The 26,676-nt window shown below is 45.6% G+C and overlaps 1 protein-coding gene across 1 annotated transcript in view; it reads right to left on the bottom strand.

Moving 5' to 3' along the window:
- The window catches only part of LOC149360183 (uncharacterized), a 47,741-nt gene extending 21,313 nt beyond the window's left edge, over positions 1-26,428 (bottom strand). Inside the window, exons 1-4 of the mRNA XM_089572205.1 lie at positions 26,253-26,428; positions 20,977-21,178; positions 16,172-16,275; positions 8,407-8,609 (exon numbers count right to left, since the gene is read on the bottom strand). Of these exons, the coding sequence (XP_089428331.1) occupies positions 8,407-8,609; positions 16,172-16,275; positions 20,977-21,178; positions 26,253-26,375 (632 nt within the window). The 5' untranslated portion in view covers positions 26,376-26,428. The remainder of the gene's footprint in view (positions 1-8,406; positions 8,610-16,171; positions 16,276-20,976; positions 21,179-26,252) is intronic.
- Between the last annotated feature and the right edge of the window lie 248 nt (positions 26,429-26,676).

Below are 26,676 nucleotides of genomic sequence, written 5' to 3'. Positions count from 1 at the left end.
TTTGATGTGATATACATCAAACGCGGTTGTCTAGCAGTTAAGAGACGGCGATAAGAGAGAGAGAGAACTTTATTACGACACAGCATTAAGCTTCGAGAATATCCTGCACCAGGGCGACAAGAGCAAACTGGTCTCTCAGCTGCTCCCAGGCTAGTTACGCCACCCACGCTCGGGAAGAGGAGTGTCGGTAATGGGAGGATTGAACGGAAATGAGGCAGGATTGCAGGGAATGCTCGGAATTAGCATAGGTGCCGGAAAATTTGTGTGAAGGTCGGAGACGGTAGATTTAACAGCCGCCAGATGTGATGCATGTATATAAGTGGATGCGTCGGAGCATTTGTAGTTGGTGGTCTGGAGAGATTTGTCCCTAACCAGCAGGGTATGAAGAGTTTCTCTCAGTTATCTGTATTTAGGGAAAATAAACGTTGACGTCGTGCCTCCGTACGTTATAAGAATGAATACGGACTTCTTCTTCCGAAATGTCCCACAGTTTGTGAAGATTTTGACTTTTGCTGTGATTTATCCTTATTCAGTTGTAATTCTCATGTACCGACCTCGTCGCGGATTAGTGGACACATTTCTTACGCTCAGCCATTCCATCAGTAGGCTACTATGGTTTAACATCAAATTGTAATGTTCGTTAACCCGTACGTTGATTTTTTAACAGATACTGCTAATCAGGCGTGTTTGCTTGAGCTGATAGATTCGAAAATGTTGTAGGTAGCCGGTAGGAATTACGCAACAATGAGAACAACTCATTGCTTCGTATATATATATTGTTACGACGCAGTGGACGTGGAAGACGAAGAGGACTACCGCGTGAAAGGAACGAACGAAGAAGAAGAGGTTGATGGTGCTTCCTGTTCGCGTTGGTGCTCCCTGCTAGGAACTATTCACCAACGGCTTGTAAATAAATGTAAAGAGTATTTCCCCGTAACAATATATATGCACTCCAAAACGTGACGACGGCACTGCTCAAGATTTTAGCTCTGCCGTGTACTGAAACGTTAACGCGTTTCGCTGCCATGCCCTGATCGTGGCCGGCACAAGCGCATTTCTTGTTTCTCGTTTACACGAGCAGTGCGGTGCGCATTGTATCAATCTACTCGGGAATCTTACTGAGCGCGGCGCTATCTCTTCTCTTGTTTCTTCCCACCTTTCGTTCGTAGTCAGTAGATGTTGTCGGGTTTTTGAATAATAATAGGAAAGATGCAATACACCCCGTATTCCAAGTACAGAATATGACATTCTGCCGTCCCTGCGAGGCATCGAGCGCAGTCCGGTGCGGAGGTGTGTCCTAGTGAGAATGCTGTCCTAGTGAGCATTTTAAAGTTTAAATTTCCTCTATGGCACATGTTATGTCTCAGTCACATAGTTATGTCGCCTCCATAAATATAAAACATATTACTTGAACATAATGAGTCTATTGACTATCTCCAGAAATTGAACGAGTCTTTTCATTCACATGATACTGTATTTAATGTCGAGTTCCGGAAAAGCCTTAGTCGGCGGCTATGAATAAGCACGAAGCAGCAAAACGGCTGGTTATCTCGACGGTCAATTTTCCTGGGTGGTCAAAGAACGGAATGTATAAGAGCCCCCTTGCTTCATTATCAAGCCACAGCTTCGGTGCTACCCCAAAGTGTACCAACACAGATTTGGTGCCAGTACGACTTCTCTCTAGTTTGTCAGGTTGACTCGTCTCATGCAATTAAACCAACATGCCGTTAGTCACGGTTAAGTGAACCGATATTTTTTACGCGGCCCACACACATTTTATTGCCGATATAGAGTACATGACCTGTTCGTATCTGTTAACTAATTGCTGCAACGCACTTACATGAGAAGTTGTGTCCCGAGAGTCTTAGCTCCAAGGTGCAAGTTTTACAGTCATGAAAACGTAACCAGAGCTTCTATAAAACGCGTGAACATGGCACTACCATTTGATCGTGTTATGCAGCCTCCCTGGCAAGACCAAGAGCATATACTGACAGTGACCGCAAAAAATCCCTTCGTTAGACAGGAAGCAACATGCTTCCTCAGCTATCAGAGCGTGCTTTTAAAACAACACAAAATGGCTGGCGTATGACTCTTAGCGAATGGTGAGAGTGTGCCATGTAGTGGTGTGGCATTACGGGATAGAAATTACGGGTGGTTACGGCTTTGAACGTCATACTCTTTTTCTCGTCTAAAACAAACCACACTCTCATAAAAACAGGTCAGCATAGGTATAATCAGGTTACCTCTGAAATATGGTGCAGCTTGTATGTGCACTTGGAACACCTGACTACGTAATTTGGTTTAAGGTTTGTGGCGATTTAAAGTTCAAAAGGGATGCCATAATGAATTGCTCCGGAAACTTCGGCCACCTGGGGTTCTTGAACACGCACTGACATCGCACAAATAAAGCTGGCTAATCTCGCTTTTCTATAATTTAATACAACTTTTCTTTTCAAATCAATCTGATCTGCTCGACTTCTCATATGTTTGTTAAATTGTGCATATCGCAGAAAACCGAACTAGAATTTTATATTGTTTACAAACATCGTGCACGTCTCTTGGAGGAAGCGTAAAAATGTTACATTTTCGCAAATATAACGAAGAAAATATGCACAAGAACTTCACACCCAATAATTATAGCTCGTTGATTAAAAGGTACATTGCGTTTACTTTTTTCAGTAAAATTTAGTTGCGTAAAAGACAACATAACTTTAAAACATTTTTGGCAACATGTAGTTTTCCATTTGTCTCGAAAATTTAAACAGCTGTCGCATGCTCTGAAGCCATTGAGGCAAATCACTGTCTAAAGAACGATGAAGTGCCATAGATGGTAGAAATCGAGAAGGGTCGAGCACAAGTGCGATGCGTTCGGCGTGAAATGACCCGACATGCGGTTCGGAGATAAAGAGCGCACAAGATGCCAAGAATTCATGCTCCGTACGAAAGTGTCAAAGTGAGATAGGGCCAAAGTGAGAATCACACTGCGACGGTGGCATATTACAGTAACGTTGGTACTGTGATAATTTGTCGCCTCTAGGTACCTATAGAAACACATAATTATGTTTTAAACGACCTGTGAGTGAGGTTTCGGACATTCGGATGATCGCTCGGTATTTGGCACAAAACGCCATGTTACAGTGCATCTGTTAAGTTCTGCATGCCCAAACCATGTGGAAGGTGTCGGCCACCTCCCCACAGAAATATCCTTCTCTCCCCCCAATCACCCCTTCCCCTACCCGAGAAGTCTGGGACGCGGCCCTGCTCAGCTGGCAGGAACTATCGGCCCAACAGGCCCTGGTTCGGCGGACTTGTGTAGCGGTCTCGACCAACGGGATCCCGGAATGAGGGACTCCGCCTAATATTGTAAGGGGTGAGACCCATTAGGGGCCTCTCCCCGAGCACCTCTCCGTAAATTACTAAATAAATGCTTTTCACCACCACCACCTTTTAAGTTCCTGGAACTAGCAATGGGATATGGTACGTTGTGTTGACTATACTAGAAAAAAAATATTGTATAAAAACCATCTGCGTTCAAGTGAAGTGAAATCACTATCATTGTCCACTTGGCAGAACTATTTTGTATAGATTATAATACACAGGTCTTGCGTGCCGAAGCATTTAGTTGACGTTAAGATTAGATGTATTTTATCTCTCTCTAAATGTTCAACGCTCCGTGAGACGTTTACGCTATTTGCATATTACTGATGAGGGGGAACTGCGACAGAAAAGGTTTTGTATGCGAATTTTAGACACAATTTGTTTTAAAAATAGTGCCCTTTTATCGGGGCTTATTATACTAGATATCACGAGTCACGGTCTGCTCTTTTGCAGAATCTCGCTGCTCAAATGTTATTTGTACTTGGGCGTTGGGCTCAAAGTGGTCGACGGTGAGGTCACTTCACGAAATCTTTCTGGGTGATCTCTAGGATGAAGTACGTGTATGGTGCTTCTCTTTTCAAAAGTTCACTATTCGTATTTAGCCATTCTTTCGCCCCTTCTCTTCCTTCTTCAAGGTTTGAGCGCTTGATTGTATGTTCGATTTAATGTGTTAAGGGTTTAATTGTATTAATTAAAATGTTTGTCCCACTTATGCTTGAACGCATACGTGATTACACTGAAACTTATGTTATATTTAAAACTTATCTCCTGAGCCAGAGGAACCTGTCGTTGCGTCGCTGTTCTGTATATAACTTGTTTGCTGCGATTTTAAAATCATAGATTATCACTTTTAATAAAAATCTACAATGTTGCTTCTTTTTATGTGAGTGCAATTCGACGTACACATTTCTGTTACAGCCCAATGCTAGAAAACTCGTGCGCTCCCAGACAGCACTCAAAGGGGAAGTATGTGCCCTAGAATGTACCTCTTGGGTATTAGCACGAATAGCAAGGCCTATTTGTACTGCCTATTTGTAGTGTGCGTGTGTCTACTCTTTCGCCGCTGTCTCTGTCTACTCGTTCTCTGATCCCTTGTCTTGTTGCGGTAATGGTCAGAAGTACGAACCAACAAGCCCAAATTTCTGTGTTACTGTTTGTATGTTGAAACCTTGAAATTCAGCGCAGCACACAAGGCGCGGACAAAGAAAGGAAGCGCATTCGGTCTTGAATAATTCGGAATTGTGTTTGCAGTCACATGTCGTGTCTTCTTCGACCTCCTCTTGTATGCTGCGCTGAACACCGAGGTGTGTGACCATTTCTAGAGGGGTAGCTTTTCGGCGCCTGTTCCTGCGTTGAACGGCGTGCCTCTGCGTCGGCCTTGGTGGGACGCAGCGAACAAACGCATCGGATAATAAAATAGATCGAATGCAGAGCGCATAGGTAGACGAAAGATGGCGATAGCGAAGAGACCGCGAGGAAAAAGCGGTAGAATGAAGGCAGGTCACATGGCAGCGACTCCTGACCCACCCTGGCACTAGCTCTGCACAATCCTCCGTGTTTATAATTTATAAGCTTCCATGCAAGCTTCTCTGCCACAGAACATCTGCCCCGAGTCTGCCGGATGCTCGAGCCACTTCCTGTTCGTTTCCGTCACTCGTACAGCTAGGAGAATGGGAATAAAATACGAACGCACAAACCTGGTGCCATGTAACTCGCGTGATCGCATGTTTACTTTGATATATGCGCGGCGGCCGTAGCAGCGAAAAATAGGCTATAGTCCTCATGCGCTTTAGTATATTGTGTCCCACCTCACCTTGAAGCCACTCGAGCACACGCGCAGTCTGTTTGGAATTTTAATTTCTTAGAATTATACCATCAAAGTAATACCCTCAAATGAGGGCCTTTGGGGCTATTTTGAATAAATAAATGAATAAATAAATAAATAAATATGCACTGTACTAACTTGACAGCTCCGAAAATTGCCGCAGTTGTCGGTAGGAATGTAGCCTTTAATATTTTATATAAAATTACAGACATTTTTTATGTTTTTCAACAAGCAGCCGCATCAGTGAGAACGAAAGGCATGTTTACGGGCTCTAATAGGGGTGACATGGCGCATCGGGCGGCCGATCGCGAAGCCACAGGAGGTAAGTGGCCTTTTCACGGAAGACGGCCTTTGGCAGCGCACGAACTGGGGCATTAGCACTGTTTTTCAATGTAAGTTCACGTTTCTCGTTCCTCATTTTTCTTCTCATCGTTTGCGTCTTTTTCACAACCTGCTGCGGTGTCGGCTGCATCGGGATACCAGTAAAGTCATCGAGAAAGATGGTCCATGAGGAAGTATGCTGTGCAACGCAATCAGGCAACGCCAAAAGAGGGCAATGTGCTGTGCTGTTTGACGTTCCGACTTAGCGTCGACAATGCTGCTCTTTATATGGGTGCACTTTCCGGCGCTCTAAGCAAAAGTAATGTCATCAATGCAGATTAGTTTAAAAAGGGACAAGTGGAACTCTTGTCCTGGTAGACAACTTTGTGCAGACCACGCTATTAGAGCAGGCGATTACTCCGTTTGGTCTCTTTCATGCTATCAGCGTAGTTCATATTTCTTTTGTTCCTGCAAAACAGATTTTTTCTGCCTGCTCCTGTTTACTAGCAGGAGGCTGGACTGTTGTGTTGTTGCAGCCTCAAGCAGGTACAAATAAGAGTATCTCTTCTAGTGCGAAAGCAATATTTCACTGGACATCCTAAAATGCGATGTTTCTCTTAAGCCTCTCAGATGCCTGAAGAATTAAAATAAATACTGCCATACTAGCGACAGGCCACCGGCGTTCTATGGATTCATTCGCGTTAACGTTGACAACGTTCATTCCGTTGATTTTGAGAAAAGGAAAATTGCATAACTGACTCCTTAGCTCAGCGCACACTCAATCGCGCTTTGAGGTACGTGCCAGTGCTGTCCAACTGCAAAAAATTGCTTTTGCACAATATTTATCGCTTAGCAATGCTGAATCGACAGAATTTTTTTCCAGTTCATAGCGCAGCTCTTAGGCGCCCATTTCTGCGTTTCGCGGCGTCGCCGTCGTCGTCGTCAGTTGTAACCAGGAGACGGTAAAAGCGCTACCTCCTCCCCTCCTTAGCTATAAACAAAAAGAAAAAACAGCACCGCGCGGACGGCTCTCGCCGGCGCGCGTCGTAAAACGGGAGAGAAGAAACCCCTGGAGAGCGACTAGCCTTTTGTGTGCGGCTGCCCCTTCTCCCACCGCTCGCCGACGCGGCGCGCGGGGGCATTGCCGTCGGCTGTTCTAGCTGTCCGAGCCGTTTCCTCGCGATGTTGACGGAGAGGGCGTAGCCTTGCGTGCGTTTTTTTACACCGCCATCGACAATGATGGGGAAACTCAGTGTCTGAGTAGAAGTGCGGAGTACTCCCTGCACATGCCGGAAGGAAACTCTTCATAAGAGCCCCTCAGATTTTCTTCCTTCACAACGGCTCATTTTGTGTTACATTAAGAACTCATTGTTTCTGTGTAGTAAATCTCGCAGGGCAGAAGTATGAAAGTGTGAAAGTGGTACAGTGTTTGGGAAACTGCTAGCGCGGTGCACATTAAAATATTCGATTCGCGAACTTGTCGCGCAGGACTAGATACAGAATGAGATTAAGTTCGGAACCATCAGCAACAAGAACCAATTTTTCACACCTTGGAGACCACGATCGCTGTGCAGTGACCTGTAAATTCTTCGTGAGACATTGAAGGGTACCTTGGTTTCAGTGCATGCCTCGTATTTTTCTCAGTCGCGATGCTGCATGTAGTATAAGTATTCTGGTGTGTTTGGTGCTCTCTAAGGTACATACTTTGTTTTTCAGGAGCACGTACAGAAATTTCAACCAATTAGAAAGAGTGGTGGAAAGAAACAAACCCCATGTAGAGGACTTAGAGCTGTGGCTGACGTAAGAAGCTTTTGATGTCACACTAATTAGCGTGATATTCGCCTAACAATAATTCGGAGCACTTGCTTGCTGCATCTGATGCATATGGGCAATGGCGCGAGCGTAGCCATGGGTCAGACGATGTAATTTCAGCCTCGAAGCTGTACAAAATTGCGCTGCAAGGTTTATTTTTTAAGACTACTCCTATCATTCCAGTGTCACTGCACTCAACCCACGGGCTAACCTTACTAATCTTGAAAAGCGATGTTGCATCTTCAGGCTGCGCCTTTTTCACAAGCTCTACCATACGCCACTCAATGTTTCAGCAATCTTACCAGTTCATCGACAATCAAGACGCACCAGCCATCCTAAAGCCGTCTATCCGCCCCCAGTACAGACGACAGCCCATCTTCATTCGTTTTTTGTTCAGACAGCTCGGGTTAAGAACAAACCACCTGTCGACGCTGTGCGCCACTCCTACCCACATTCCTTCAAGACTGCCACTGAACTACTCTTCACTTGAAAATTAGGCCCATCCCTCATGTAATACCCCACATCAAGGGGCATTTGAGGTGCTAATAATAAATAAATAAATAAATAAATAAATTTAAAAGTGAGAAAAAGTGTTCTCAGAATGCCTTTCCAGGGGACCAAATGTGGTGCTTTCTTCCGCAAAAAGTAAAACTGCATGTGTTGCCCAAGAAGTTCACTGCAAATGGAGCGTCTACTGATAACGTGTTAGAATTGTTACGGTGACTAATTCGAAGCGGTGCTCCTATTGTGCTGCGGCAGAGAGCTCCACTTGCTTCACCCGTCGATGCAAGCAGAATGTTAGTAAACCGAACTACTCGCTTGTAAAAACCTTTAGACGTTAACATTCAATCTCTTTCCCTGGGTCTTGCGCTTAGCTGTTGCACAGGAAGTAGTTTTTTCCGCGGATTGGGGAAAATTTTTCACGAAGGAAAGCCGATTAGCCAGAATTCTGGTTCACAGACATGTAAGCTGTGTGCGTTCGTTGACGACCTCTATACCAACGGGATTCATTTTCATGACAGGAGTTTTCTTCAAGCCCCCATACACACCTGAAGCGTCCACACACTCACCCTTCAGTGGCCATGTGGGCCACGAAGCTGTAGTGGGTGCTGACGGCACCCTTGGGGAAACCCGTTGTCCCTGACGTGTGGCAGATGGCGAGAACGGAAGCACGAGGGTCCTGAATGGGAACCTCACGGAAAGAAGACTCGTCCAGGTCCCGAAACGCAGCAGTCGACACAAAGCCTTCCGCTGGACCCATGGAGAAGAGCCCCTGTACATGATATTGAAGAAGGTTGGTTGCTCAAAAAACACGTTGCACCGAAGACTGCATTAACATTAAGTTGAGCTAACATTAAGTTTTGTTCTTACTCTTATTTAATAAGCCCTGCTGTTGAATACCTGAAGGAAACATGAACGAATAAATATTTTTATTTCTTCGCGCTCGTCGTATGCTGTGCTTTCTTATCCGTAGCTAAAAAGTTACATCTCTTTAGCAGTAGTGTGCGGTTCTATATGTCTTCCAGATGCTTTTAAACATGATTTACATAAAAAATTTGTGTGCCTGTGAAACGGCCATATAACGGCTCATAGGCTGTTAGAAGTACTAGTCCCGTGGATGAATTTACAACCAATTTAGCCATAATAATTATTTTAGCTTTTTCATTCATTTCACACCTCCTTAAGTTTTACATTTCAAATGAAACATTTTTCCAGACTAAAGTTTCGGAAGGCGGCCGATGAATGTTCGATTGATTCCGATTAGGGCAGGTTATTTCAAGCTGTATAAGTTCTTTCTATTTCTTGTCTTGTTAATTGTAGGTAGCAAATTTTAGTTAAAAGCTCCCTTCATAGTGTATAGTATGGAACTGCTGCCCTACCAAGTTGAAAGTCGCGGGCGCTTGCAGAGAGTGAAACATATATTTCTCTGCTTTAACTTGCTTACGCTAGGTACCGCCGCTCCAGTGCAATTGCCAAAACTTGGATGCTTATGCTGCTCATGCCCTGAGATACTTTCTCATCAAACAAGTCCTCTTCAACCCTATGACAGAGTTCTCTTCAACCCTATCACAAAGAAGCACTCTGAATTGCCTGTGAGGGGCACAACCCCTATAGCAGGAGCTCGCTTGCTTCATCAAGAAGCACGCTGAATTCACTGTGAGGAGCACAACCAGGTACCCGCCAAGGTGGTTCAGTGGATAAAGCGCTCGTATACAGAACCCGTGTACCCGAGTTGAAACCCGACCACGGCCGCCGCGTTTCGATGGAGGTGGGACGCTAAAGACGCCCGTGTGCTGTGCGATGTCAGTGCATGTTAAAGATCCCCAGGTGGTCGAAATTAATCCGGAGACCTCCACTACGGCACCTTTCTCTATCTTTCTTTTTTCACTCCCCCCTTCCTCCCTTCCCTTATCGCGCGGTTCAGATGTCCACCGAGATATGTGAGACAGATACTGTGCCATTTCCTTTCTTCAAAATCCAATTTAGCAGTTCTGCAAGCTTGGTCTTGAAGGCAGTACGCGATATTCAAATGCAAATAGCTGCAATTTCTGCACTTCCATTTACTTCGGAGAAAAGGTATGCACAGCTTAAAGATGTATACGGTGCTTGCTGTATGCTCATTTCTTTTTCGAATGGTACAAGTTCCCAGCTGGCATCATTGTTTTACCCGGCTGGCTCCGACGAGGAGGCGGACGGGATCCCATTCTCACTTCCCGAGTCGGCGTCTCCGAAGTCGTCTTTATCCATCTCCCGGAATTCATTGAGAAGGATGTTTGGTGGTTGTAGTGGCGCACCCTTGGCTTTGCTGGGCCCCGCCATATGGTCCGTCTTCGAAGCGGCGTTGATGCTAGGCGTCGGCGTCGACGACAGGGTTAGCGACCCATGCACTCCCGATGTCGAGCTCGGTGCCCCGTTAGGGTTGGCGGTCCGGCGGCCGCTTTCTAACTTGCAAGTCCGGTAGAAAGCCGAAAAATGGTCCTACCACTTGAAATTTCTATCAAGGGGATCTAGCACTTGATATCTTTCCGTTCCGAAAAAAATCCGGTGGCGCGAATGATGTGGTCCGGTCGAATATGGTCAAAATTTGTGGAACCGAAGCAACGCGCGTCCGCTTAATTAACCGCCATGTAGCGTCTTCGATATGACAGAGAATTACGGCGCCATTTCCTTTCCAGAGAAAAGTTCAAAGGCGGAGACAACGCAAAGGGACAGGAACCGGCCCGACCGCCGAACTTCACGATGGAAAATTACGGGATGATGCGACCGCCTGCAACAAAAATGGATCGAGGGAGCAGAGTAGGCCTAGACGAAGAATGCCGCCATTCTCCAGAAGCGACTACAAGGTTACTGTTCGACCAAAGAAAGGACTCATGGTAAAGCCCCTCACCACCCACCAAGTAGCGCACGCCACTGTCATGGCGTGCGACCAGCAATGCAAGGACGAGGACCTACTTGTGAGGCTTCGCATCGGATCCAGCATCATTATCGTTAGCACCCCGCACGAGCAAACGGCTCAGCTAGTGCAGCACATACCGGTCTTCAAAAAAAAAAACTTTTTTTAACAGAGTTTTCTATTGTTGTTTCTTCGCCGTTGTTGTTCATGACACCCTTTAGATGGTTTTAAGCAGCACGTGTCTTAAAAAAAAAAGATGGGCGTTGCACAAATCTAACCCGTTTCATCTGATTCATGGTAGAAAAACAACGCACAAAAGACTAGACACAAGAGTAAAGGCGACGACAGGACAAGCGCTGAACTCACAACTCGCCTTTACTCTTGTGTCTAGTCTTTTGTGCGCTGTTTTTCAACCATGAACCTGTACCAACTCGCCCAACTTAACGTTCTACTAAGCCGTTTCATCTGATTGACCTCTCATGTCATCTCAGGATCCTTCAGTGTTTTCAATCACGTTCTTTATCAGGGTTTATCTAGAGTATCAGTGATTTTCGATGGCACATGCAGTAGGACGTTTTGACATCTTCTGAGTCACATGTTAGAAATTCTTTGTATAAAAGTCGCTCATTTTTCCAATAAAGCTCAGTTGAAAGTCAGCGCTGTGTTTCGTTCATTTTTGCTGTCCGTCCTTGTTTCGTGTGCGCTGCTAACACTTACATCATGAAAAACCAACTAGCCCAAGAAAAGACAATTCTTCTGTATGTGGGTTCAAACCAACCAGCGCAGTACTAACACTTTTACCCTGCTCAAAGCAACAACGCTCAAGTCGCACGCATGATCACCCGCATCACCAACAGGCAACTTGGCATGCCTGAAGAGGACACACTAAAACTAGTCAGAAACCTGGTAGTTAGGCGAATCACGTACAACATACCCTACCAGTGCATCAACAAAAGCGAAATACAACAACCAGATGCCTTGCTGCGAAAAGCGTATAAGAGAGCGCTCCGGCCACCGCGCAACATGTCTGCTGAAAAACTCATGGCCCTGGGATTACATACCGTATATTGCCGATTATAAGTCGACCCCCCAATTCGCGACCCCATTTGGCTAAAAAATTTAGATTCTGAATTTAGGTCGATGCTGCTGCACACTGCGGTCCTAGCTCGCCCAGAAAGTTTTTCAGAAGGCTGAGTCATAAAGAAACATTTATTCGTTCAAGAGACATCACTGACTGGTCGTCGCTTGTGAGTGCGCAGTCGCGATCATCATCTTATGAGCCACTGCTGCCGCTGGTCGTCGGAAGCGGTGCCGAGGTGCCGCACGGGGAAAACGCCGCAGAGACCATGTCTGTTGGTAGTTCATACCAGGCATCGTTGACCCATTGCGCCACTTCGCCCAAAGAAGATCGCTTCAGCCGCCCTGTTGGTGTCTTTAGGTTTTCTTTCTGGAGCCACTCGTTGTAGAATGCACTGATGCGGTCTTTGAATGGCTTGTTCAGCGCTATATCCAGTGGCTGAACAATAGGTGTGAATCCACCCGGAATGATGACCAGGACGCATCCCGCATCCGCTACCGCTTTTTTCACACGGTCGGTTATGTGGCCGCGGAAAGGGTCCGGGATGAGCATGCTTCGGAGCTTCAGCAGTGCCCCCGGACGCCTGCACCACAGGAGACGAAGCCATTCGAGGACCATTTCATCCTTAAAAAATTCCTTCTGATTCACCCGCACGAGGACTCGTGGGGGGAACTTTTCTTTCGTCGGGATCGTTTTCCTCTTGAACAGAAGGAATGACGGTAGCTTGTGCCCATCTGTCGTACAGCATAACATGACTGTGAAACGGTTGTGCGTGTTGCCCGTTGTCAGCAGGCGGACCTGGCGCTCCCCTTTTGCGGAAACGGTCCTATTGCTAGGCATATCAAACCAGACTGGAGTCTGATCACCATTGCCTATTTGACCAAGCAGGAATGAATGTGTTGCCCTCAGGTCATTCACATAGCGCAGAAAGGCGCTCCGTTTTTCTTCGTAGGCTTCGGGCAACCGTTGGCATACGGTCATTCGTCGCCTTAGGCTTAGGCCGTTCCTCTTCATGAAATTCGTCACCTACTTCTTAGACCCTTTAAACTCGGTACGCGGGATGAACATCTCCGCGACAGCGCGTGCCTTTGTTTCAATGTCACTGTAGCAAACACTCAGGCTCTTGCTTCTCTGGTCGTGAACCTAATCTCGAACCGCCTCCTCAATGGCAGGGTACTGACCAGACTTCGGCCCGCGAAAGGAATGGCGTATAGTAGCGCACGCAAAAAGCTTGCTGCTTTGTTTTCTGCAGCCTCTCACGCACTTTTCTGAGGCGTCGAACTTCCGCCCCGCTTTGACATTGTTTTCCGACTCGGCATAGAGGATGACTTGCCGCTTGAAAGCCGCGCTGTACTGTTGCCGAGGTAGCGGCGGCATCTTGCAAAGCGTCCGTCGGGCAGTGACACAAACCACATACACCGCTGTTAGCTGTCACGTAGGCGCTGGGACGTGCAGAAATGGCGAAAGGCACACAACAACGTTGCACAACAACACGCGAAAATGGTTCTCGGCTCACGCGACTGGTCACGTGTGGTCTAGTTTAGGATTGGATTGGATTTGTAGCTGTCTCATTTGTATCAAACGTTGCCAGCCCGACCGGCTTTGGCCGTTTGTCTGTGGAACGCCCACGGTTTGTCGATAACAAGTTGCTATCGCATTAAAACAAACCTTTGGTGCATATCTTAATTCTATTCAAAGTTTTTTTTTAAAAGCAGATCCACTTCCCCACCGTGTATGACAACTATTATGGTATTACGAGCGCACGGGGCGTGATATTACCCGCGACTCTGTCGAAATTACTTTTGACCCCGCATATAGGCCCACTTTAAGACTCCGCATATACGTCGACTCCGATTATAAGTCGACCCCCCAACACTGGAAGGACATTTAAAAAAAAAACGTCGACTTATACGCGGCAATATACAGTAACACATTGAGGAGCTAGGAGAGGCGCAGCTTGAGTCGCAAAAACTCCGGCTGTTGCAGAAAACACCTGAAAGAGCATTCCTACAGAGGCTCGGATACCGCGAGCAGACGCAAGAAATGACGAGGACGGAAACGATCCCCGACGAGCTTCTCAAGACCCTCTCAATGTAGCGCCAATACCAAGAAACATGGATCCCAACCTCCACCGAGGCTGAAGAGAAGCGAGGGCCGAATTTATCGAGAAAACATACCCTCCTCAAGATACAACCTTGTATGCAGACGCGTCTTGAAGAGGAGGAAACACCACAGTCGCAATGGCGGTGGTGGTCGGTTCGTCTCTACGCGAAATGACCGGCGCATCTCTGCGAGACTGCACAGCTCCAGAGTAGCCATTGCTCTATCGATGGCGGAGGTCTATAAAACCGGGAGGTCGCTAAAATACTGACTGACTCTCAAATAGTCATGGAAGACAGTTGGGCTAGTTGGTGTGAATTCGTTAATGACTGCGACATTGCAACTAGCGTGGAAACACAAGGACAGCGACACAAGAAACCGAGGGGACAGCACGCTAGCGTGCTGTCCCGTCGGTTTCTTGTGTCGCTGTCCTTGTGTTTCCACGCTAGTTGCAATGTCGCAGTCATTAACGAACTCTCAAATAGTGTGCCGAAATTTCTTGAATGGCAGGATAGGTGGAAACGCGCTCCGTATACTCCTCGCAGCGAGCGACAGAATTAAAAACCACGAAGAAGAAAACGGCAAGATCACGCACAAAATTGTGTGGGTATCGGGGCACACGGCGGTGGCAGGGAGCCAAGAGGCCGACAGTTAACTCGAGGATGCATTACTTTCCGATCATCCGACGACTCCGCGAAACTAGCGCCAGAACCCAAGAAAAACTCGGACATATTAGAAAACTATAGAGGCAGAAGAATGCGTTATTCCCCGTCGCACAAATCTCTCAGCAGAGAGGAAGCTGTCACTTGGAGACAATTACAAACAGGCTATTTCCCAAACCTATATATATTAAACAAAATGCACCCTATGATATACGCGGACAAATGTCCCTGGTGCGACGAAAAACCCACTCTATATCACGTCAGATAGGCCTGCCATAACATAGACGTGGTCCCCAAAATACAAAACCCGAGTGCGGAGAAATGGGAGACTCTGCTGTCCTTGCGACCGCTCTGAAGACCAACGAGGTCTGGTACAGCGAGCGCAACGGGCGGCAGTGGCCAGCGGAGCCCTGGACTGAGGGCAACCGACCATTGATTATAATTAGACGACTTCCGCAGAGAAGACTCCTTGGGATAGAACCAAGGAGGGAACGTCTTTGAAGATGCCCCCAAACCGCAGGAAAAAACACTAGAGTAAAATAAAGTTTTCCCTTCCCTCCATCCTTCGAAGAGTACTTGCCTCCCAGCATTAGCTGCAATATCAGTTTGCTACGTTCACATGTTGCGAAATGGAAGCAAGCGCGTGCCATTATATCACCGCGCCGGCTTAAAGATTCCACAGAGAATGAAATACCAAAACCCAGGCGCGGACGGCGTACTCATGCCCAGTTTCGTTCCCGAGCTTAGCCAGCACCCGCAACTGTCACCTTTTAGCCAGCCATACCCAGCAATTCTGAACAAAAGCATTTTTGAGCAGAAAAGCTTTTATTAACGCACTTTTTATATAAGATTTCCCTCTAAAAATCAATATATCCGCAGGTAACCTGACGACGGTCTTCAATTTTTTTTTCTATTAACGTTCTCGCTACCGTAAAAAAGCGTTCCCGATTGGTTTTCTAAGGCAGTCTTAACTATTCGATGTCATCGATTGAAACACTTTAAGAGAGAGGTTTTTCTGCAGATCAGAAGAATGAACCATTTCCGTCAATATTGCCGTACACATATGTTGCCATTTTTCAATATTTTTGTTCGAAATTTTTGGACATCTGTTTTCGCAGGTGTAGCTTGCAAGAGATGTGAACATAATCCTTAGCTAGAACATGTTGAGATCGACCTAGCCCGGCTAATTTGATCGCAATCTCGCTTATGATAGAACAAATGCGCTATCTTATAACGAATGCGCTATTTCATGTTTGCAGTCCATTCATGTAAGTGCGCAGCGAACGTGCTTCAAAGTTATAGAAATTGCTGTCAAAAGCATGGATACTGAAGCTTTGCTGAGGTAACTGCCTGGTGTTGGGCAAGATTACCATACCATATCCGATTTAACTTCTGCTTCTGTGTTCGTAACTGAACAGAAACACGCTTGAATTTGGAGAAAATTTTAACGCTTTGCAGTAAATTCTTATTAAATCATATAATCAGAAAGCAACATATATTTCGAGTGGCAAGAGAAGGTACCTCTGTGCCTGCGTATAAGTTTATAAATGGAAAGCATGCCTTGTCAGAAATAACGAGGGACGGCATTACAATTTGTTTACCTTTATTTCTAGAGCTTCCACCGCCTTAGAGGTCTTCTCTGCGAAAGCAGGCTCCGTCAGAACGTGGGTGCAGTCGCTGTCGCAGAGCAGGTCGCGTAAAGCCCCTTGACACACATGAAGATAAAATGACATTATCGCTCGCTGTCGAAAATTTTCCCCGTCAACACTGTCTATTACGGTGCCTCCAGCTGGAAGGTAGAACTGAACTTGTGTGTAAAAGTTTAAGTAAGTTTCTTCTTTCTGTAGATAACTTTGAAGTTCACTTCATTCTTTTTTTATTCATGATCGGCAAGAGATTATCAATGCATTATACAAAAAATTTGTCAATACTGGCATAAAACAAAATCCAAACTTCAAATCTGGTATGTTTTTTATGGTCAACGCTAAGCAGCTAATATCAGCACCAATTAATTAGCATTAGATATTACCCTTAATACTCTGCGTTGATTCAGTCTGCTCGCCGAAACAGTCCGGTATCTTCTGTACTGACAGTAAACATCACATGATAGTGTGGGGGCTGGCACCAGAGAGAGGTCGGATGTAGAAGCAGAATGTGGTTGGATAACTTCGAATTACAAGAGCGCGGAAACAAATGAAAATGCTGAGTAAGAGCAAAACACCACATATTCAAATGAACCAGGGAAATGAGCGGTTTCGTGCAGCATTTTTGGGCACAGTTTCGTGTTAGTGAGAGCGACAACAAAACATTCAGTCCACCTCGGTCTCAGAGTAGCTATCAGTATCAAATGCCTGCATTAGCAGCGTGACACTAACTAGAATGAGTCACAAATTATGGTACCTTGTAGGTTTATGATTGGGTTCGACGAAGCGATGTCTTTGTTTACAGCAGCGTTCGCCCGCTTTTTGCTTTCTTACTTAGACCTTAAAGACGTGTCAAGCCGCCTTTTGCTTCGTACTTGCGCGTACAATCCGCATAACTAACTTAACCGAGATATACCAATACCTCGCGCTACATATATCCTGGCATAGGAGAGCTAAGCCACTGCCAATTTTTTTCAGAGCGCACTTCTTAGGTGCCCGTCTCTGCGTTTCGCGGCGTCGCCGTCGTCGTTATCTGTTGTAACCAGGAGACGGTAAAAGCGCAACCTCCTCCCCTCCTTAGCAAGAAACACACACAAAAAAAAACAGCGCCGCGCGGATGGCTCTCGCCGGCGCGCGTTGTAAAACGGGGAAGAAGGAACCCCTGGAGAGCAACTAGCCTTGTGTGTGTGGCTGCCTCCTCTCCCATCGCTCGCCAACGTGGCGCGCGGGAGGATTGCCGTCGATTGTTTTAGTCTGTCCGAGTCGTTTCTACGCGATGTTGACCGAGAGGGCATAGCCTTGCGCCAGGAATCACATTACAGGAAACACCACTGTATAAATCACACTCTTCGCCGCTGTGACGTATTTTGTATGACAAGTATACAGACACGTGTGTTAAATAAAGCTGTTTTGCCGGCGTCTACCAGCACAAAAAAGAAAAATAAGATCTATGTCTTCGAGCAGCGCCTGCCCCATCGCTGCGGAAATTCAGAAGGAGTGGAGTGCACATGTGGTAGTAGTATCGGCGAAATTTCTAAAACTACTGCTTTTCCTGACCAACGCAGGGGAAAACTTCTGCTACGAGCAACACTCATTAGGAGCCACCAGGGCCGCGATCTACTCCCTTCCGATATATATATATATATATATATATATATATGAAATAGATTTTGTACCGAAAGCTACATTGGCCACTAACTGGCGATTTCGCTGTGGCGGTGCTCCGAGGATGCACAGATGCCGACCTTGAGCAGTTCCCTAGCAACCGCCTCAGCTGGCGGACGCTTGTAGGGTGCCTCGATGCCAGCGCCGCCGTACAGGGTGGAGACAACATCTCGGGCGCAGCCATATTGAATCACACGGGATCAGCTGCGCTAGCGTGTGTAACGACGCCACTCTTACTTTCGGCGGGCGTGAGAGTGCTTTTGACTGGAAAAGTCTTTTTCATCAACATCGCACTGCGTATCATTTCACTCATAATAGCCATTCTAACATCCTAGGGTCGGAGACGTAATTGCATGACTTAATTTTACAGCCCCAGGTGGTCGAGGTTGAACATTTACTGTTCCGTCTGTTGGTTTGAAAAACGCGCTAATATTTTAAAGATCTGTGGCCGGGCAGGTGCTGCTGCTCCATTCGGATAGAAGAAATTGCTTCCTCTGTTTTTTCCACGATATTTTGGATTTTAATTCCCACGTTCTGTTAACGCCCGCGTGTCGTCAGCCGCTCGAGCGCTGCGGCTGGTTTCGCTATGGTCGCGCGGGCTGTTTCCGCTTCTTCTGCTCGCAAAAACTGGTGTCTGTTTGCTTTCTAATCTTTCAAAGGGTAACTGCGAGTTGCTCGCCCGTATATTGCTCACAAGGGCGCAATTACATCTGCTTATGGGGCGGGCGCTGGTATATACAAATGATGCCGCCGTACACTGACGTTGCCACTGCTCCTGAGTTTTCCTTTTCGTGGCCAAAGAAAACGAATCGCCCCTCGTTGGCGATAGCATAAAGGATTATTGGAAGTTTCTCACTCGTTTCATTTTTATGAGGGGCGCACAACCACCGAATGTTCTTGCTTGCGCACGCATGCACACTTCGCTTGCGCCCTGGACATACGCACCGGTTGCTCTCCAGCGATTCCTCAGTTTGTGAAACAGAATTCTACATATCTTTTTCCATATTTATTTTATTCAAGCCAATCGGCATTCATTAATAAACCTTGAATGTAAACCTGCGCAAAACAGATTGGATTTTAGTCATTAAAAAACTGCAGGAATTCAGAAAATTTTAAATTCGAAATCGAATTAATCGGCATTGAAAAGTCACGCTTTTCGAAAAAATCGACCATAGAGGGTTTTGTTAAAAAAAACAACGCGGTTTTTAACGTTGGCTATCCGTGTATTTCCTATTCTGTCTACAAAATTGTGTGCTGATTGGTTAGGCTGTTCGAAAAATAACTCCTACCTAAAAGTTGATCTTTATTACTGAGGAAGACAAATATGTAACACAGCTTTTCAACCTACCTCTTACAGAGGGTACAGAGAACAAAACAAAAGATAATGCAAATTATTCATTTAATGCCAACTGTAATTGCAGGTCATGAAAAAAACACGAACTTCAATATAAGCAAGCAAGACATTGGGACAGAAAAGGGGGGCATGTACCGTGGGGTGTAACCTTAAAGGAAAACATAAAAGCAAAGCATGAAAAAAGGTTCAAACCACGAAATAAGTCAACAAGATTTAGGGAAAAATGTTGTTGTGCACAGTGTGGTGCAACCTTCGCTGCAAACATGAAAACAAAGTATGAAAAAAAAAGATGAAAACCACGAAATAACAGAATGAGACAGAGTGGTAAAAAAGCACTGTGAGGTGTAACATTTAAAGCAATGTACTCGAGCTGATCCCGCTTTACTTGAGCTTCCCATTTTTTCCTTCGCTCGGAGTCTCGGGGGAAGCGAAAACAGCGTAGGCCTTTACGCGTTGACCCGGCGCACATTGGCATACAACCGCCCGTCATGCTGCCTCGGTGGACTTGACAAGCTCCTCAGTCATGCGGTAGAGCACTGTCAAACAAATAAAGCCACCAGCGATCGTCCGCAGCCACTGGGCCGCGAAAAACGGAAGCTCAGCTGCTTGCACCAAGCAACTGCGACCAGCCCGACCGACCGCTGTGATTCAAAATGGCGCCGCAGGGAGAGAGAGGCGGCGTTGGAGCGGTCAAAGGATGGCACCACCCTGAACGGCGGCGCTGGCATCGAGGCACCCTAGACGCTTGCCGCTCGCCGCGCCATCTGGCATGACGTCACAACGCGCTCCTCGTCGTTGCGCTCGCCTCCGCTCGCTTCGTCAGCTGCGTCGCATGCCTCATAACATGTCGGATGATTGAAAAGGAGAGCTCGACTTCGCCGCAACAAGAGTTGAGGCGGCAGTATGGCAGAGTATCTCAAGCTTAAAATGGCGGCGGCTGCTGCCAACATCCCCGCGTCGACATCGGCCGCTGGTTCGGTGGCCTTTCGCTCCGTATACCCCGGCTCAGCCGAGCTGAGCCGCAGCCATTTTTTTAGTGTCGGTGCTTTCAGTTTTTTACTCAGCACCACTGTTCAACCGAAAGTAGTCTCTTGATTTTCCCATGCAGAGCGACGCTGCTGGATATTACTGTAGCCAGAGGAGGGGACACAATGTCAAAAGTAGCGTAGCAATAAGTTTCTTGTTTGAAGATTAGCGCGACATTATGGGCACATGTTTAGAATTAGCAACGGCGCCGAGGTCAAAGAGAACGCTGGGAAATGAGTTCTGTATAATATAGAGCCTCGCACTGCATCACATAAAAGACAAATACTGAGCCAATGACGAGACACGAAAGTAGAGAATACTGTGGCCGTATTGTTAACATCTCTTGTGCGTCTGGTCCTTTGGGCAGATTTAATGCTTGGAATAATGCTATGCCAACTGGCCCATCTTGACATCTTCCTACTTTAGCTAGTTGAAAGTTTAGTTTCCTTGAGACCGATTAATGCAAAAATGACCAAACTCTAACTATTCCGTAACCTCTCTTGTCCTTACCTCTCGGGCCGTTAATTATCATGTTACAATCAAAAATTGATTATCGTGTGGAAGATCATCCCAATTCTCATCTTTATAGGTTCCGCACGCTAGGAGCAGAACGGGGATGTGCGCCCCTATATTTCAACTTTTTGTGGTCGACGACGAATATGAAATGTTCGATAAAACAAAACAGCGGTGTTTTATATTTTCTACGCCGCTCACTTACTCTGTTTAAGGTGTGGGCTGATCAAGACGACGCTCGCACCAGCGAACACGCACGCCCACATGGCAGCCAAGTTATGTACGCTGTTCCCGACGTGAATGCACACCCTGTGACCTGGCTCCAAGCCGTGCTTCTGGAATCCCGCCGTGTAGCGTTGAGTGAGCACGAAGAGCTCCCGGCGTGTGACGATGTCGAATCCATCCGCCTGTGTTTGCATTTTCCAACTTCAGTTCGCTATAGCTTATTTGATCGTAATGAGCTCTCAATTTGCTCACTCCGGAAGGTTCAGCACTTTATAGCCCTTCTCATTCGACTCGACTATATCTTTGTTTATATCCATTCTCGCCTCCAATACAACATCAAGCATCTAAAAATACTCGTTAAATATTGGTTCTAACATCAGAACCTGTAACAACAAATGACTCTGGTGCAGAAATGGCAATTTCCACAAAGAAACAGTTGCAAAATACTATATCAACCTTCTTTTTGTGTTGTCGTTATACAATGCATATTACAAAGAGCAGGTGCCACAGCGGAGGGGAGCCTCGGCGCACACTTACCATCTTCGGACGTTCAATAGAAGAAAATTAAGAAAGAATAGTTCACAGCAGTAACAGAAGCTTCTTTCATTTCATTTGAGCGCGTAAGAATACTAAAGTAAGTAACAACCACAATCACAGAGTATAGAACATGTACATCAAGTTACATGACGAAAGGTATAGCTTTGACCGTAGTCAAACGAGGGGATTATGGGGAATGTGTGTAGTCATTCCACCTGAGAGTCGAAGCGATTCATAGAATTTTCCCAGTCGGGAAACAGCTTAGCGCAAGTTCTGAAGAAACTAACCTCGGAGAAACACAGCGTTTTCTTACACGGCGAATACTATGCATGTGCCATATCTGTTTAATCGTTCCTATAATGGGATTACAGCAAACTCCTCCCTGAGGCTCGCCTGAGTGAAACCGTTTTGCATCAAGAATGTGGTTGCTAAATTTCTATCTGGAGGCGGTCCGCTTAGTAACATTGTAGCAAAATAAAAAAGACCCCCCCCCCCCCCCCCCGGAAACTGTAAGGACTGCATTTCGACAAAGTGGTTGTGTCAGTCCTCATGCCTTACATAAAAAAAAAACGAAACTTTTCTTCTGCCACAACAAATTTTAATGTGATATGTTTTTGGCCCTGTCCTGTATAACTAGCAAAATTCTTCTAACAACGACAAAATTTTTTCTTTGACGTTAAAATAAAACCAGCTCCGTCTTTACAACAGGATATTTCGCCCCGCCGCGGTGGCTCAGTGGTTACGGCGCTCTGCTGCTGTCCCGAAAGACGCGGGTTCGATCCCGGCCGCGGAAGGCTGAATTTCGATGAAGGCGAAATTCTTGACGCCCGTGTACTGTGCGATGTCAGTGCACGTTAAAGAACCCCAAGTGGTCGGAATTTCCGGAGCCCTTCACTACGGCGTCTCTCATAGCCTGAGTTGCTTCGAGACGCTAAACACCAATAAACCAAAACAACAGGTTATTTCAAAATACTACTGAAATTTTCATTAAGTCAAGGAAAGAAAAATCTGTGTGATATTTTTCTAATGACATTGATTTGTTTTTCTACTGGCTGCCACAGGTTTGCAATGAATGAATAGGCATTATGCATAGATGTGTCTTCAGAACTATAAATAATAATTTTCTTTCGGCGTATAACGGTCCAATGAGCAGATATCCCTTTCATAAACACAAGCTGCACTATTTGGATTGATGCATGCCTTGCCCCGAACGATAATATATTGCCACGAAAGGCAATATATTGTTCTTTATCGAACATATGGATAAAAAAGCAAAATCAAGGCCTGCTTGTAATTTAACCGACAAGTTGCGGTCTCCACCTGTGTCGATAAATCTTATTTACCGATATTAACATTTTCAGGACGATTTCATGCGATGCGATACGGTTGAAAATGCGTCTAATAAAATACAGATGTGCAAGATAAGTTTTGAGAAACGCATTTGAAGTACTTTGGCTTTAGGAAATATTATCTTTAATAGACTTGCAAAGAGCTGAACACTTCATGACAATTTGTTCACCGATACAAAGCGCGTAGTCTCTTGCCAAGAAGCCCGTTATACTTAATTGTGCGGGCTGTAACACAATTTTTTATACCTTTTTTTAGACAATATAATCTGTCCTCATACCCAAAATTTCATGTAGTTTAAATCGCCGTGAAGAAAACGAGAACCTCATGAACTCATTACGCTCTATTGGTATTTTGTACCATTTGTTCCAGAGAAGTTTGCTAGGAAGAAAAATCATTTTTTTCAGGCGGCGTGGTTTCTTTGAGCAATTTTAATGGCAGCGTTAACACACACCGAAAAATAGATGAATTTGGAATCACTTTGAGTCGCGCTCTTCCCTATAAGATGAGTTTGGCTAAAACGCTCATTAGCTCATTAACTAACTGTTAATAGTAACATTTTTCGTGCTAACGCAAGTGCTATATATATATATATATATATATATATATAGCTAGATGTTTATATTAGCCGCAGAAGTTAGAATTTTGAAACCACGATCATCCTTCGTGCATGGCTATAGAAATTGTTTCTTACATTGCGTCTTTCGTAAACCACGCGTTTGTGGCACGCGCACTGGCACACTTCCAGCTAACATCACTGCACAATGGACATTCCTCGTTAACTTCTCACCCTCCTCTGCACTGGAGCAAGGAGAAGCTGCCAGCGCCACCGCTAGGGCAATACAGTGAAGGTTACGCGGCGTTTGTGCTAGAGAGTGGTCTGTATTTTCTGGCGCGGGTGCACTGGCGCCAAGGAGCGTTCTTGTTTAATAAAGAACGCGAGATGGGGAAAATTCCTTTATCTACAGCTGCAACGGTAGTCACGAATCGAAATTCTGGAGGCCATCGCGGCTTCTTCCAAAGGCCACATACAAGTCTCTAATCAATACCATGCGAGTAAGGCTAATCATTAACACAATATCTGTCGTGTTCCAAGTCGTCATTCCTTTTCTTCTCTTAATTGTCGGACCAACTGGCCCAGAACTTCAAGCTGTTACCTTAAGAAACTAGTTAAGCCTCACTAATTATACGATTTAACTTGCTAGAACATTTCTGTTCGGTGTTTCAGACCGCATGTTTGCGGCAGGGAGTGGTCCACTGACCAATGTGCATATTGATACACTGTTTCGGTGGAGGCGGAGAATTCAGGAAAAATTTTTGGAATAACCTTAGACCTCGTGAAGGAAACGCACACACTATTAGTGAAAGCAAGAAGGTCACTGCGCTCTCCTTACGTGCACAGTGTTTGTGACAACATAAGAAAGGATAATGGACAATGCGGATGTGGGAGTCGTGTTTAAAGCCTCTCGTAAACTAAGCAAGATTTGCAAGCCCACAATGCCTTGCCAATCGTTCAAACAAATAGGCGCCATCAAACGTCAGGCAGCGCACGCTGACTTTGCAGACTGAGTTGTTTACTGCATCAATGTGTTGCGGTGAAACGTATGTTTCATTTCATTTCATTTATTGGTTTTGTTTGTCCAGTACAGAGACTGCAAACAGCCGTAATCATAACGATTAGTTGCGCCAGCACAATAATAATGTTAGAAATTATTCCGGTAGCAACCTAGCCATTTACTGCAGAAAGTACCGTAATTGCGTTCTATTGCTAAGTGAATACCTCTACATATCATAGGGCGTTACGAAAGCGAGATCACGGAGATTATAGAATCAGAGAGAATAGCACCTCTGGGAAGTACTTCATTTAGTTGACTTACTTTATTTCCACAAAAAGAACTAGCATTATTGAGTACATCAACGTAATCCCGAACAAGGGTACTCGTTCTGTTCTCAACGCTACGTACAGTTATCGCGAAGGTGTACTGTCATAGTCATGTGAATATTGAGGACATCTATGAAGCACTTGCGGTTTCACAAAATAAAGCAGTTTGAAATACCACTCGTCCCTATCTTTCTTCGCCCGTGTTTCTTCAGCGGTTTGCAAAATGTCATACTTGCACGACTAGGTCGATCCGCCGCACTTCTTGTACCCTCTAGGGAACGGACAGTAAGCTGAGCGTTCCGTAATTGTTCAAGCACTTGACGTATCCTTAATTATAAACTAGGATGTCAGCGTTCTTCCAAGCTTCTGATACGGTCGACAACATAAGGCATTGCGTATACATGGTGGCTGTTTTTTCTTGCTCAATCTGCCTTCCGGCTTTAAAAAATCTGCTGTTACCTGATCCTCGCCGGCTGCTTTCCAGCTTTGCATTGCTCCTCTTTATACATCTTTAGTTACTGGAGAGCTGTCCCATTGCTGTTCTCTGCCTCTCTCATTGACGTTCTCATTACAATGGCTACTGTACCCAACCTTTCTGTTAATTTAACTGTCTTATCTTATTGTTAATGAAATTGCCCTCGTTGTCTCTTAACGCATACACATTCTTTCGTATAGTTCTGTTCTGTGTGGAGGGTTGAACGCCTGCTTGCTTTGTTGTTTCTTAATGTTTCTTAATGCCTTCTTGCTTTGTTGTTTCTAACTTCTTTGTTCTGCGTTGATATTCTGATCCCTACTTTCCCTCTTACCGCTAACTGGTTAATGGGCAATGAAGCGTCAAATTTTCTTTTCAGTTCACTTTTGATTTTTTGTCGTCTTACACGCACAATATTGACAGTTCCCACTCCAGTGCACAGGCCGAGGGATTGTACCCTCTGGAGAGACATTCGGACTGCGCGACAATTTCCTTCATAGAGGGTGACCATCGAGCACGCATTATTCGGTTAAAGTCAGGAGTTCATGCGATCACCGAAGCAAACTGTCTGGGAAGCTGTGCGTCTTGCAAGACCGAAATCTGCAGGAAAGGGACGGAAACGTTATCTCCAAAAGGAGCTGAAACTACATCCGGTGTGCAAGGCTGCTTTTCCTTCGCACTGTGTAGTACTATAAGGGTCGCTCGCTTCCAGTCCGTCTGTGATAAGCACCACCCTGGTTGCTGTGACACCACGTGTCAGCGGACACTGGCTACAGTACACTGACTACAATGCACGCAAAAAGCTGTTGAAAAACGAATTCGAAAAACACGCGCGCCATAAAAAAAGGGCAATGTCTAAGTGATTGCCCAAGTTACATACGCCGTTAGCATCGTCAGTGTAGACATCAAGCAAACCACAGAATGCTGTCAAGAGCTTCACTGCCATGAAGGGCTTTCTCTTCCTTCTGTGTAGAGGTATTCGTGCCTTATTTTATAAGGGAACAAAGGGTGTACGCACCAGTGCCGGCTTTTCCGGATCTTTCCGCAACGCGTCCTTGACAGCGTCGTAGAAGGAGCAGCAAGGTATTTCCACCGTGGGAAAGGGCGAATAGACAATCCGATCTTCGATCCTCGCCCGCATCTCCACCAAGTAACCTCTGCCTGTGCTGTGCACCGTACTTCGTCCACGCACCTCTGGTCGTATTATGTTTGCCTAAGAATAAATCGTGAAACAATTGTAAATTATTAATTCGAAAGCATTAGATGGCTATGCTAACGCCGGAAGTGTCCTCAAAATGTATCGCCTGAAGTTGGTACCCTTTTACGTCACTAGAGACGTGACGTCATCGTTAGAATAAAAATAAGAAAACTGGTACCAAGGTTTAAATCGAAGCTGATAGAATGACATAATATTTAGAGTGTGAAGACGTCACTGCCGGCTT

This window comes from Amblyomma mixtum, chromosome 2 (genome assembly GCF_055824585.1).
Source record: "Amblyomma mixtum isolate Tamu chromosome 2, ASM5582458v1, whole genome shotgun sequence".
In the NCBI taxonomy this organism is placed as follows: Eukaryota; Metazoa; Arthropoda; class Arachnida; order Ixodida; family Ixodidae; genus Amblyomma; species Amblyomma mixtum.
Note: the sequence above shows the minus strand (reverse complement) of the source record. Positions and strands in the feature narration are given on the sequence as shown.